The 13,335-nt window shown below is 33.5% G+C and overlaps 1 protein-coding gene across 1 annotated transcript; it reads right to left on the reverse strand.

The window, feature by feature from the left end:
• Window positions 1-1,313: 1,313 nt before the first annotated feature.
• On the reverse strand, window positions 1,314-8,590 carry LOC129223324 (uncharacterized). Its single transcript, XM_054857891.1, has 2 exons — window positions 7,890-8,590; window positions 1,314-1,512 (listed from the first exon to the last, which is right to left on the reverse strand). The coding sequence occupies exons 1-2, from the start codon at window positions 8,588-8,590 to the stop codon at window positions 1,314-1,316; spliced, it is 900 nt and encodes a 299-aa protein (XP_054713866.1).
• Between the last annotated feature and the right edge of the window lie 4,745 nt (window positions 8,591-13,335).

The following is a 13,335-nucleotide window of genomic DNA, read 5'->3' on the forward strand; positions in this document are numbered from 1 at the left end:
TCAGGGATGTTATGAATGACTTCCAAAGCTGTTCGCTTGAGGTGATCTAGAACGAAGTCTTTTTTAGTGACAGGATCCGTTAAGTTGAAGTAGTAATGGACTCCAGGAAGCTCTTCTGAAGGATCGACGCAGAGCAGAGCAGAGTAGAGTGAGGTTCCGCATCTTATTGAGTCAAGAGATCATTTAAGGAGACATGACTGAAAAGGTTTTTTTTCTTCTGTCGTTGGTCGCTCGTCCAAGAACTAAGATATTTTGAGGTGTTGTTAAATTCACCATAACTGGACGGTCTGTTGAAGCATTTAACGAGATCATTGGCTATTATAGTTTTGAGGATCTTTTAAAAGAATCCTTTTTTATGTGTCTTTACAAAAAATTCCGGTGCCAACTTGTACAGCAGTTCTATTCTAGTTCAAAAAAAAAAAAAAAACAGTTATTTTGAAATGTGGTATGTTTTTGCTAATATTGAGCAGATACGAAGATTTTTTAAAATTATTAGTTTGGCGGGTGATAAAAACAAAAACAAAATTTCATCTTTGAGTCACTTGAGCTCGGAAAAGTTGCGATCGGTTCAGACTTGAAAAACAAATTTTATTTGTTGAAATTGGGTAACATCTTCCAATCGCGCGACAAACCTGGAAATTCAAAAAAATGTAGATTTTTTACCGATTTGAAAATATTTTTGTTATTACATATGTACTTTTTACATATATGCTACTACATAATTACTTATGTATTGAGTATGTGCGGATATTTGACGTACTGGTAGTACGTCAGTAATATACGTTAGTATTACACTAACGTAATTCTGGTTCTTTAAAAAAAAACACAAGTGTTTTCAAATTTACGAAAATTGTATAAAAAAATTTTAATTCTACAGTTTTTAGAATTTTCGGGCTCGTTGCGTGGGTGGAAGACATTGTCTAACTTCAATAAAAAGAAATTGTTTTTAAGTCTTTACCGATAGCAACTTTTCCTCGCGACAACGTCTCGAAAATAAAAACTTGTTTTTTTTTTTTTTTTTTTGCTCTGCTCTTTTGTATGTGTGATAGGTGTGCAGATAAAAATAAAATAGAAAAATTAAATTAAAAACATTAGCTTTGGTGCTATAAGCGATCAAAAAATTAAAAAAAAAAAATCAAGACACATTTAACTATTTTAAGTTTTTTATGCAAAGGAAAAGGTAATGATTTTAAAAAATATTTTAAGAAGCAATAAAAAAAATCCTATTTTGTGATGTAAGGAGAATATAATTCCTGAACAAGTTGGCGTGATTATTTGCAAGAAAAGAATTTGATTTTGGATGGTCTCAATTATTACTCTTCGTCACAAGAAAAATACTCTTCTGAATCTTCTGGATCAATATTTTTTGCTATTTGGCTGGCCTCCTCAGTGAAATCAATTAAGTCTTCTCTTAACTCTTTCATGGTGTTTCTGCCTCTTTGTGTTGCTCTTTCAATGGACTGCAACCAGAACTCATCCATTTGTTTGAAGTTTTCTTCAGAACTATGTGCGCTGTAAATATAAAAGCAAGAATCAACTTAGTTGATCTTAACTAGAGTTTTAATTTGACGCTTAAGTACGCTTGCATATCGGTAGAAACGGTCATCAAAATTCTGCATATGCCACTGAAGGGTATCATAAATTACTTCTGCAAAAAATAAATAAATAAATAAAAAATAAATAAATAAAAGATATCCTTTAACTAATATTTACGTTGGTTAGAATCACAGTGCGGCAAAAAAAAAAAAAAAAATTTTTTTTCAATAAGTTTTTGTACTAATCTTGCTGACTCTTATGTAAAATCTGACTCCCTGAGTGCAAATACGACCACTGTTTTCCCACATCACCTCCCACTTTCTGGCAATCTCTCTCCACTCGTTCAGCGTGATTCGTGATAAAAACCTGTTATCTGTGAACGATTCCTTACGATTAGTCGCTTATCCAAGAATAATTGAAACTAGGCTCGTCGGGTGGCCGATATCGTTTTAAGTTCAGCTAAATTTTGCTTTAGTTTTTTTTATTTAATGCAAATTCCGTTACAACTTTTCTCTCCATATCGCTCCATCACGAAAATGGACAATTCTGAATCGGGGCGGAGCAAAAGCTCAACTTTTCGTGGTCGGATTATAACATTTTTAAGACAGTTTTTTTTTTTCAGTAAATTTAAGATGTTGTACTTTGTATAGCTATGTATTAGGTGAGACGATTCCTTTTACCCCCGACTCGATTTTTTACTCAGATCTTCAATCACTCTTTCATAGCATCAGACTTCACGACTGTTGTTCGTGATCATACGTGTGTATTTCAAACGTTGGATGGTTCGGTTGTTTTGTATTGTGTGAATGCATGCACATTTCAAATTTCATTAAAATCGGTCCAGTACTTCTTGAGATAATTGATCAAGTCTGCAAATATTTTTTTTTTTTTAAATTTTGCACGCTCGTATGTAATTGTTTCTATCATTTTGCAACTCTGTGAATTTGTTCAGTGAGTCGCAAAAATGCTATGCTGTTCAGAACAGTTTTAGTTTTTCAATAATCTACGCAGTACTGAGAATGTTTCAGCCATTCCCGTTCTATGTTCTAAATTAACCATAATTAAAAAAGGATACCAATGGTGCCCCCCACGGCAATTTTGCGAAATAGAAACCTCTAAAAAACGCAACTGTGGATTGTCTTCGGTTACATTTGAAATTTTTTTTTAATTAAAGTATTAAAAACGTGATTGTAGGCAATCTTTGACAACCTTAGATGGCAATCAATGTAGAGTCCATGGGTCCTTCCTTGGAACTATTTTGAAATTGTAGTGTTTTTAAACGCAGTTTTAGACGATCTCTGGTAATGTTAAGAGAGCTGAAGTTCCATCGCTCTACCGCAGCAGTTGTTCGAAATCGGAACTTCAAAAACGCAATTGTAGATAATCTACTGTTTTTCAATCGTGTTAGAGGGGGTTGGTGGATTTTTTGAGATTTTATGTGCTAAAAACGCAATTGAATGCCATCTTTTGGCAGTTTATCGAAATTGATGCTATAAAAACGCAATTTTAGCCGACCTTCGATGATGTTGCGAAAGAGGAGGGGTAGGAGTTCTCGGAATCTTTTCTCCGGACATGTTTCAGAATTTAAGCCCTAGAAACTAATTTTACGGGTATTTTTTAAGATGTTCGCCAGAACTGCCGAGAGCAGGAGGAAGATTGACTACCTTCATCAGAAAATTTTCGAACTTGTATCATTAAAAAGGCAGTTTTAGGCGATGTTTGGGAATATTAATGAGATCAGAGGATCAGGGGCCGTCCACAGGCAGTTTTTTGAAATTGAGCTTCCAGAAACTCTATTGTACGTGATTTTCGATAATGGGATTGAAGAAAGAAATTTTCGGCTGTGCCGCAGAAATGGTTTTGAAATCGAGCCTTAAAATCAAAATTTATGACGGTCTTTAATGATAAGAGAGTTTTCTTCTGAAAACTTTTCGAAATAGAAGTCCTAAACAGGCATAAGCCACCAAAAATTAGTCACATATACATACACAGAACTTGGTATTTCCGGAAATAATCAAAATGATTCATGTATTAAGCAAACAAATTCGAGAGTTGTCATAAATACTATACTTCTACGTGTTAGATATAGAAGAAAGTAAAAATGGTTTGTGAAAAATAGTTAAGATATTCCTGGATAAAACTGCTCCACTTCTATCAATGGAGTTAAACAGTATAAAAGGTTTGGTAAAAATCATCTGATAGTAAATTGAAAAACAACAAGCTCAAACTTGTTTGTAAAGAAGATATATTATTATTGGCCAGGCAATGATTAACAAATATTATTTTAAAACCTTAAGATGAGTTCTTATTGATTTTTTTTTGGTGAATGAATTAATGAAAGGCTGGAGCATAATAGTCAAGATTCTTACAAAAAAAAAATCCATTTTTGGCCCCCTCTTCTACATCGCTGTCACACGTGTTCATCGTACAGATCTGTACTGGTTCCAGAAAAATTCATTATAAATTAAAATGAAATTAAATCTTCTGACCATTTTTTGCAACAAATTATTTGACGCCATCCGGTATTTATTGAAAAATCTCTTTTTCAATGCGACTAAATTTTGGAAGGAGTGTGCTGTCAAAAAAGTATTATTTTTGCATCTTACTATTTCTTATTGAATAAATTAAAATATTTTTGTTTCCTCCAAAAATTTCATTTACAAAATAAAAAGAAAACCCCCCAAAAATTTTGATGGCGCAACTTGCGCCATAATCCCCACTGTGGGCACCCCTGACGGGTACGATGGGGACGATCGCCTCTTCCTTGAGGGACCCTGCAGAGGCAGTGTTTCCAAATTAAGATTTTAAAAACGAAAGTTTTGGCCATTTTTAATATAACGTTATGGAAAGGAATCTAGTTTGAATATCCCTCTCGGAAATTTTTCGGCATTGAAGTTGAAAAACGGGTACTTTAGACGATCTTTGTTGATATTGTGAGACCATCCCGTGGGCATTTTTCAAAATTTAGACGGTTCAGTTAGTGCCAGGGAAAAAATGGGTTTAGTAACTTTCCTCCGGTAGTTTTTCGATATTGAAGATCCATAAGAACCATTCCCCTAAAATTATTATGAAGTTCAATTTTTAAAAGTCTATTTTAGAATACCTCTATCAACTAAAAAGGAAAGGAAGAGGTTTAGGGATCACCTTGGATAAATCTCTGTATTTTATTAGTGTTAAACAAAAAGGATTTGGCAGCCCCCTCCCCTCCGAGCAGGTGTAAACTAGATGTGTAGTAATAGGTAAGGGTAAGGTAAAGAAGCCTCTTCTTGACAAATTTCTGGACCCGTCCTTCACTGATGTTTTTGAGTGAGTTATTAAAAGTATCTTGATTTTTCCATGGCATCTAGAATTCTAAGTCTGTCTTGGGTAAAAATTGCTAAAAAAAACTATTCAGTTTTTTTTTGTAGACGAATAAATTTCCTTTTTTCTTTTTGCCGCAGAATTTAAGCATGAATCGAAAAAGTATCAAAAACTTCCATCGTGGTTCTCGAGATGATCGAACACTCCCCTCCCCCCTTCCCCCTCTTGCGTGTCAGTATTGCTTTCATAGATCTTTAAAAAGGATAGATAGGCTTTTCTCCTACAGCGCAGCGTATTTCGCCCGGAGAAAGTGGGGTCATCATGATTCTGCCGAGAATCACGTGATCAAGGGACACCGTGTCTCCCTCTTCTCGGGCAGCAGTGATATAACAATGCGAAGCGTCGTTAAAAGTCTAGGATTCTCTGAAGATTTTCATTATACCTATTGGAGAAATCTCTATATGTGTGAATCTGAGATTTTCTAGCGAAAGGGGGATGATGAATGCGATGCTGGTGCCAATTTTATTAAAAGTAAAGACATAGTGGACTTTCTGAGTAACAGAAATCTTTCTGTTAAAGGCAAAAAAATCCCATGCATAGTCGAAATTAAGAATATTTTAAGCAATTTATTGTAGATGCCCAGCATTATATTAAATCACTAAAAACAAGCGATGGAAAATTAGTTATAGTATGTCCTCGAAAAACTGGATTTTAAAGTTTCCTAATTTCTGTGAAAAGTGTGCTGGGAACATATGAAAAGTATGTAGGTGCCCGAATTCCAGTTCTAAACTGCGTAATGACTTATAAGCTTACTCAGGATCACTTTGAAACTTTTCAGTGCGATCAGGTTGTGAGGGTGGATTCAACAATAATCGTCGGACAATTTCGAAGTGCGAAAAAAAGGTTATTCATTCATACGGAAATTTAAGGAGTTCAGTTCTTTAAATTGCGCTGATTTTGACAACCTTCAAATGCTAAGATTAAATTTGAAGCGTAACAAAAATGCTTTGAAAGAAAGCCTTTTCTTCCGATTCCTTTGACGACGATTTGGAAAATTCAGAAATCATCTCAATTAACATGACGCAGTATATTAAGGATGTTTCTGACTACGCTGGATTTTCTGTCCGGCAAGTGCACTCTGACGTGAACTGCGACGATTGCAACGCAGTCTTAACTACAATAAACTAAAAAATAGGCATAATAAAATTTAAGAATTTTGAGATGATAACTAATTGCAAGATTGCAATCATTGAAATATGTACATTTGTGAAGAACTGAGCGAGAATGTGAAAAAGTTTTGGGAGTAAAGCACAAAAAATATAATGTTACTCATGAAGCCACAAGAGTAATGAGAAAAATTTCTAATTCCGTTTTTCTAAGTTTAAATAAGCATATGTTGGAAACAGAAGCAGCTGATTTTCTCGTTAACAAGTTTATAAAAGTAATCGTTACTAAATATTGAAGCGTTAGAATGTATCGCGCAGTCAATTCAAACAATGAAAATTATTCACAAAGACCAATAAGTAGGAAAGTGACAAAATTAATATTGTTGAGGGACAATAATCACTAGTTTTCTTCACCCTCGAGTTTAAATTGTCAAAATTATCATATCCTGTATGACGAAAAGAAAAATTGGGGAGGGGACGGAAGTCAAATGACCATTCAAGTAGTTTATAATTGCAAATGAATTTATTTTCTGAGTACTTAAAAACAAAAAAAAAAAAAACTGAAGTTGCTTAAAAATCAGGAACAAACCAAAGTTATTTGTTTGGCTAATAGAGTGTTGGTGCGAAACGCATGCGAATCTTAGAATATTATTTAATTGAGTTAATTGATATTCGATACTATTTACATTTGTATTTCTAATTGGTTTATGGTTTTAGATAGGGTTTTATGTTAAATTGTTGCACTGGCTTCAAAAGTTGTGGGAAAAAGCACGCATTGAAACCATTTATCTGTATTTGAAAAATTTGATTGAAATAAAAGAAAATTTATAAGGTCAATTTTTGTTCAAGATTTTTGAAAACGTCTATCTCTACTCAGTATTTAAAGCACTTGATGGTATCCGATTCACCAGTCAGAGGTCGTCGCTTAAACACTGGCGAACATGTTATTTTTTCCTCAATCCGAATCGTACGAGAACCTGGCCGAACTGCAGAAAATACAAACCACAATATCGATCTGGATTGTGCCTCTAGTGGTAGCCCCGTGTCTCATGTCATTTGAATGCACGCCTATTTAACAGAATGCTCAATTTCTAACGCGTGATTCAAATGTACAGTCTCATAACGAACCCCCTTTTAACGAGAACTCGGATTTAGCGAGGAAGTCAAAAGGATTCGGTAGGTGCAATGTTAAGTGTGTGGGCACAAAATTCGCAAAATTCGCTTTTCACGATCAAGCTACGCTTACAGCGTGCAATATTTTTGTAATTCGTAAAATTTCTGTTGATTTTTGTCTCAGAAAATATTATTCTGTTTTAGAAAAAAATCCATTTACCGTTTGAATTCAATTCAAGTGAAAGTTAGAGATAAGACACGGTTCCTGAGAACAAGTGATGACCCGGTTGTTTTTTTTTTTCGGAAAGTTGTGGAGTAGAAGGACATGTAAAAATTATATATTTGTTGAAGCGAATGTTATTCCGATATACTTCCGAAAATATTAAACCATGTGTGCAAATGACGATTTTTCTTCAGGTCACACTTTCCTCGAAATCAATAACAAGAAAGAGACAATAAGAGAATTCATAGCAAATAACAAACTTCTTTGGTATTGTACAGAAATGTAAAAATAACAAAGCAAGCATGTATAAATTTTTATGATTTTTTTCACGAACCCGTTTTTTACGAGTGCTCGGTTACAACGAGCAAATACCGCTGTGCCTTCGAACTCGTTAGAAGCGCTTTTGACCGTACTCTTAAATTATTGTTCCCGGAAAAGAGGAAAATGGCTGAAACGGAGACGTTTAACAGCTTTTTGAACTGTTTCCATTTGTCAGCCAAATTCTCCTTTCTTTTTCTTGAATAAATTGGTCAGTGAAATAAAATGCTTACCGGTGGTCACTATCTTTTTCCGTTTGTTCATTTACTTTTTCATCTTTTTTTGTCTTCATTCGTTCATTCATTTCTATACCAGCTTTGTTCTTTAGTTCTTCAATCATGTGTATTATCATTTCATTATTTCTTTTTTCATTTACTTGATCTATTTCTTGCTCTTTATCGTCATTCTTTTCATTCACTTTTTCAGTCTTCACTCGTTCCTTCATTTCTCCGCCTGCTTCCTTCTCTTTTTCATCCATTTGTTTATCCATTTCATTGTTTCTTTTTTCATTTGCTTCATCTATTTCTTGTTCTGTAGCATCATTCTTTTCATTCACTGTTTCATCTTTTATAGTCTTCATTCGTTTCTTCTTTTCTGCATCTGCTTCATTCTCTATTTCATCCATTTGTTTATCATCCATTTTATTGTTTCTTTTTTCATTTACTTCATCAATTTCTTGTTCTGTAGCATCATTCTTTTCATTTACTTTTTCGGTCTTCATTTGTTCATTCATTTCTGCGCCTGCTTCATTCTCTTTTTCATCCATTTGTGAAGCCATTTCATTATTTCTTTCACCATTTGCTTCTTCGTCTATTTCTTGTTCTGTTTCATGATCCTGTTCTTCTGTTTCGCTCCATCTCTTTGATATGTAATATCCGAACATTGCTCCCAATCCGAATCCAGCTGTGAAAATTACTATCTGTGATGTTTTCATGTTCTGGAAAGAGACATGTTAATTCAATTTAATGTCCGACGAACTAGAAAAAGCTTTGGAACCGTAATTAAAATCCATGCACTGAAAGATAGTTTAATGCATCAAGTGAATAAAATTTTCAGACCTATTTTCAAAAAGTATATCTATCGATTTTTTAGCTAAAAATAAGAATTCCTAAAAGTCAAAAATATATATATTTTTTAAATATGCATTTAAAAAGTATAACTGTAAACTGTAACTGGTAATTCTCGTATAGTGGAGTGCAGATTATCTGTTAAGGCGGGGACAAAGGCAGATCCAAAAAATTAACCTAGAAAACTTGTAAAAAACAATATGGCAATGTTTAAAACTTTCCCTTCACAGTTATCTAGGCTCGGTACGAGTGATTTCAATACCGGACTAAAGATGCAACGTCAGTATTAATACTGGTAGTAGAAATTCCTCAAAATATGATCAAGAATCGTATGTTTCGCGGCCTTACTTCATAATTTTATGCAAAAAGTGCGTTACTTATGAAAAATTGTTTTCAACAAGTATAAAAGAAAAGAAGAAATGCTATGAAAAATCAATAATAACAGGAAACATAATGCCTCTATTTTATTGTCACTGGGCTTGGAACTCATTTTTGTGCATAAATTCCCTGCAGTTTAAATTTGTGCACTTAACTGAGTTCCAGGCCAACTCTTTCTGGATTCTCGCTGGTTGGTGATACGGCTAATAATACGCGATACACCTGATCTAATTGCTTCAAAGTCCTTCAACGGAACGGAATTTGATTTTTTTTGTTAGTTTATTTTATTCGTTAGCCTCTTCTTTTTAAAACTGTCTTTACTTGTGTAGTTATCTGAAAATATTTTTCACTTCACTGTGTGATTCCTCTATGAAAATTTTCAAGGTTTTTTTCTTCTTGCTAACTATTATCTTGCCAAGCGCATAGTCAAATAGTAAAATTGGACAGAAAACAAATACCGATCACAACAAATTACCGTTTATTATACTAAGAAATTTCTCAATATTCGGCAAAGTTTTGACGAACATTGAAAAAAAAAATAATACCGTAAGGTACTGCTGGTACTGATAGTTGGAATGAATTATTCATAAAACAAAATTTGTTCTTATGTTTGAAATGAATTTTAACGGAAGAGCAAGTGAGAGATCAAGAAAGGGGAAGAAATAAAAGACATCGTGCACATAAAAGCACAAAAATGCGATTATCACAATATCTAGGGACAAAAAAATAGCATTTTGTTTTCACTCTGTTAGTTTTACCTATTGATTTCCTATTAATTCGAGTTTTTGAAGCCAAATTCTTACATCAATATATTGACTCTACTCGTCTCATCGGAAAAGAAACTCCCATGAAAAATAACAGCAGATGTATAATTAGAATATTGATAACTCATTAATTAAAATCTATTTATTGTCTGCAACTAATACCGAAACTACCGATATCTTACCGCAGCAAATACTGGTATTGAGAAAATTGCAAAATAGCTCCAAATACTGGTGGGCGGTTTACCGGTATTGCGATCATTACTCGGTACTGCCAATTGCATTAGCGCATATTAGAAGAAGGCGCATTTCGAACATATTTTTAAATTTTTATGACTACTTAATTTTCTTTAAAACGAAAGCACACGTAGAAGTTATGTCACGCAATATATATTCCTTATTAGCATGCGTTTTTTAAAAAGCTGGTTGCAAAAGAGAGTCTTCATTGTTTCAAATATTACTGGCAGCTTTGCGTTTTGATTTATTCGGCATGTGCAATATTTCCAAGCGGAATAATATTCAGACGTGACTGTAAAAGTAAATGAACTTATTTTAGAAAAATTGTGCTGAAAATAAATAGAATACCTTAAATTAGCTCCGAATAAATTCTTAGGTTTTTTAAAGATGCTGTTATCGTGAAAGTTTTGCGAGAAAGAAAGCTCAACAAAGTGTTTTGTGTTAATACGTTAACAATGAATTTCTAATTGTCACTGATAAGTGAAACATTTTGTTTGTAAACAATGTATCTATTGTTGCAAAAAACATTGTTGCTAGTTGTTTATTTTCACTTTTTTTTTTTTTTTGGAATTTTGGGAGAATGATTGGCGTCTTTTCCACGAGTGAAAAGACTATTGTTAAATTGTGCCAGAATACTGATGACTATCTTTGCCAACTGCAGGTATATTTGCCACTGGTATAGATTCACTCCTGCTTTGAAGGGGACTCCAGTGCTGTAAAGAGAAGAAAATATTGTCAGGCAATAAAAATATGAAAGTTATTCAGCTCGGTGTCAGTCCCGTTTCTGCAATTTCTGTAAGTCCTGGTGCCATCAGGGTGTTCGCTAATCGTGACTGGGGCACGTTAAATATGCTACTGGTCACAAAGTCCTAGAAGTGCATCAATACTCTCTTACAAAATTCCAGCGATTTTAACTCAGACTGAGTAAATTTTCACTCCTTTCCAGTGTCGAAAACGCACTTTCCTTATAGGAGTGAATTTCATTCCTTTTGCGGAGCGGTTATTTTCACTCCTTTTGGATAAGCTTATTTCACTCCCTTTTGATAAGTGTTTTTCACAGGGCTGCGGAGTCGGAGTCGAAGAGTCGGAGTCGGACTGATTTTGGAATAAAGGAGTCGGAGTCGTTGGAAAACATGCCGACTCCGACTCCGACTCCGGGCTTCTTTTTTTCTTTCCTTTTCACTGACTCTCCTTGCATTTTTTAAAAATTGATTACCGATTGGCTCGATTACATGTATAAAAAGATACTAATGAGAAAATAACTGCCATTATGGCAATCAGCTAGCTTGAATGCTTACCGAACTTTCTGTAGCCGTCCCCTAGTTTGCTTGCTTTTTAACTTAACTAATAGCAACTGTCAGCAAACGGTTTTGTTGAATAACATTTTCAAGTAATCACTTTCAAATAAAAATAGAAATATAGTGTTTTGTTCTATCTCAGTTTCAAATAGTAAAAGAAACGTAACAAATTAGTAAGTCGACGCCTGTAGCTAAGGTTGAAACGTTTAAGTGTGATCGGCAAATTCAAAGAAGTTCTGGCTCGAAAGCACGAATCCAAAAGATTCGATGAAATAATCTAATGTTTTTTTCTTTATTAAGACTATTTCTGTAAGCTTGGTTCTCACTAAAAAGTATGTAACAAAATAAGTGTAAAAAATTTCTTGATTACAACACTCAAGAATTGCAGTTAATCTTAAAATCTTCATATTTAGGTTAATTCTAAAGCAGCCAATAAAATTTAAATTAAAAATTTAGCGAAGAAGAAATATAGGTATAGTAAAAGCTATTCGTACAAATTTGTATACCGCCGCGTTTTGTGTAAAATTAGCTCCTGACGCATATGTGCCCTATTTTCGTTGAAATTTTATTGATGAAATATAATTTAAAATATATTCGTGAAAATTTTCAGAATTAAAGTATTTATATTTTTTATAAACTCTGAAATTAACTTTGGGTGTCATCTACTAGATGGATGTCACCAGGGGCAAACCACTCCCTCTCAAGAACTTGGATTTAGAAAAAAAGTTTTTTTTTTCTCTCAAGTTACAGCTTTCAAAAATTGAAAGCACACGATTTGATCAATATATATTTGTTAAACATTAAAGGGGGGCAAATTACAGATAATCATTTTCAAAATTTTTAAAAGGGATTTTTAAGTCATCTCACTTTTTAACTCGTAACTATTGTAAAGTTTGATTTTTAAATTGAATTTCTAACGTTGTATGACGTCTTGGGTTTACAATAAAAAACAAAATGCTAAATTTTCATAAAAAGGAATTAATATTTCAATCTCTGTTAAGAGGTTTTCCCCCTTCCCTTGAATGGAGAGAGGGAGTTTAAAAAATACAATTAAAAAAATTAAAAAAAAATCCGGAGTCGGAGTCGGAGTTGGGCGTTTCAAAATCCAGGAGTCGGAGTCGGGGTCGGAGTCGGCCATTTTCCTTCCGACTCCGCAGCCCTGGTTTTTCACTCTTTTTAAGACTAAATTAATATCCTAAATGAGTGGTTGCTTTCTGTTTTGGAAAGCCGCTATTTCACCCTTTTTTTAGAATAAAATAGGTAAAATCATTTCACTCTCCTTTGGTGAAATTGTTTTTTAAACGTGTTTTCATGTGCTTATGCTGTGTATTTGAATTTAAACTGTTTTTAAAACTTATTTCATTTGAAAAAAAAATAGTTTTTTAATTTAAAAAATGAAAAAAAAAAAGTTTTTAGTGTTTCCGAAGAGGATGCACAAGAACTGTATGGCAAATACGAAGAATTTTCTTTTTTATTAAAACTTTAACTGGTAATATTTCTTGAACTACTGGTACATCGTTACAAATCACCCACGTGCAATATTACGTACATTTCCGAATCTAAAGATTGAAATAAAACTAAAAAACCCACACAGTTCCAAATAAATAGATTTAAAATTTTGAAACTCTATATTGATATTCTCGGGGTCCCTTTTAACATCAATAATGTTTTAAAAGTTACATGAGTTCAAATTAATTTAAAAAGTCACTCATAAATTGTGACAAGATACGTTTGAATTCAATTTTGTTTCTTCGAGGCCATTCATTAATTACGTAAGGACAATTTTGGCAATTTTTGACCTTCCCTTCCCCCTATGTAAGGGTATGTAAGACTCCCCCCCCCCCCATCTTAGGTAAGATTCTTTTTTTTCTTCACAATAATAAAATGAGAAATATTACATCACTGGGATCGTTCTTAAATTAACTATCTTTTTTTTTT

This window comes from Uloborus diversus, chromosome 5, assembly GCF_026930045.1.
Source record: "Uloborus diversus isolate 005 chromosome 5, Udiv.v.3.1, whole genome shotgun sequence".
NCBI classification, from domain to species: Eukaryota; Metazoa; Arthropoda; class Arachnida; order Araneae; family Uloboridae; genus Uloborus; species Uloborus diversus.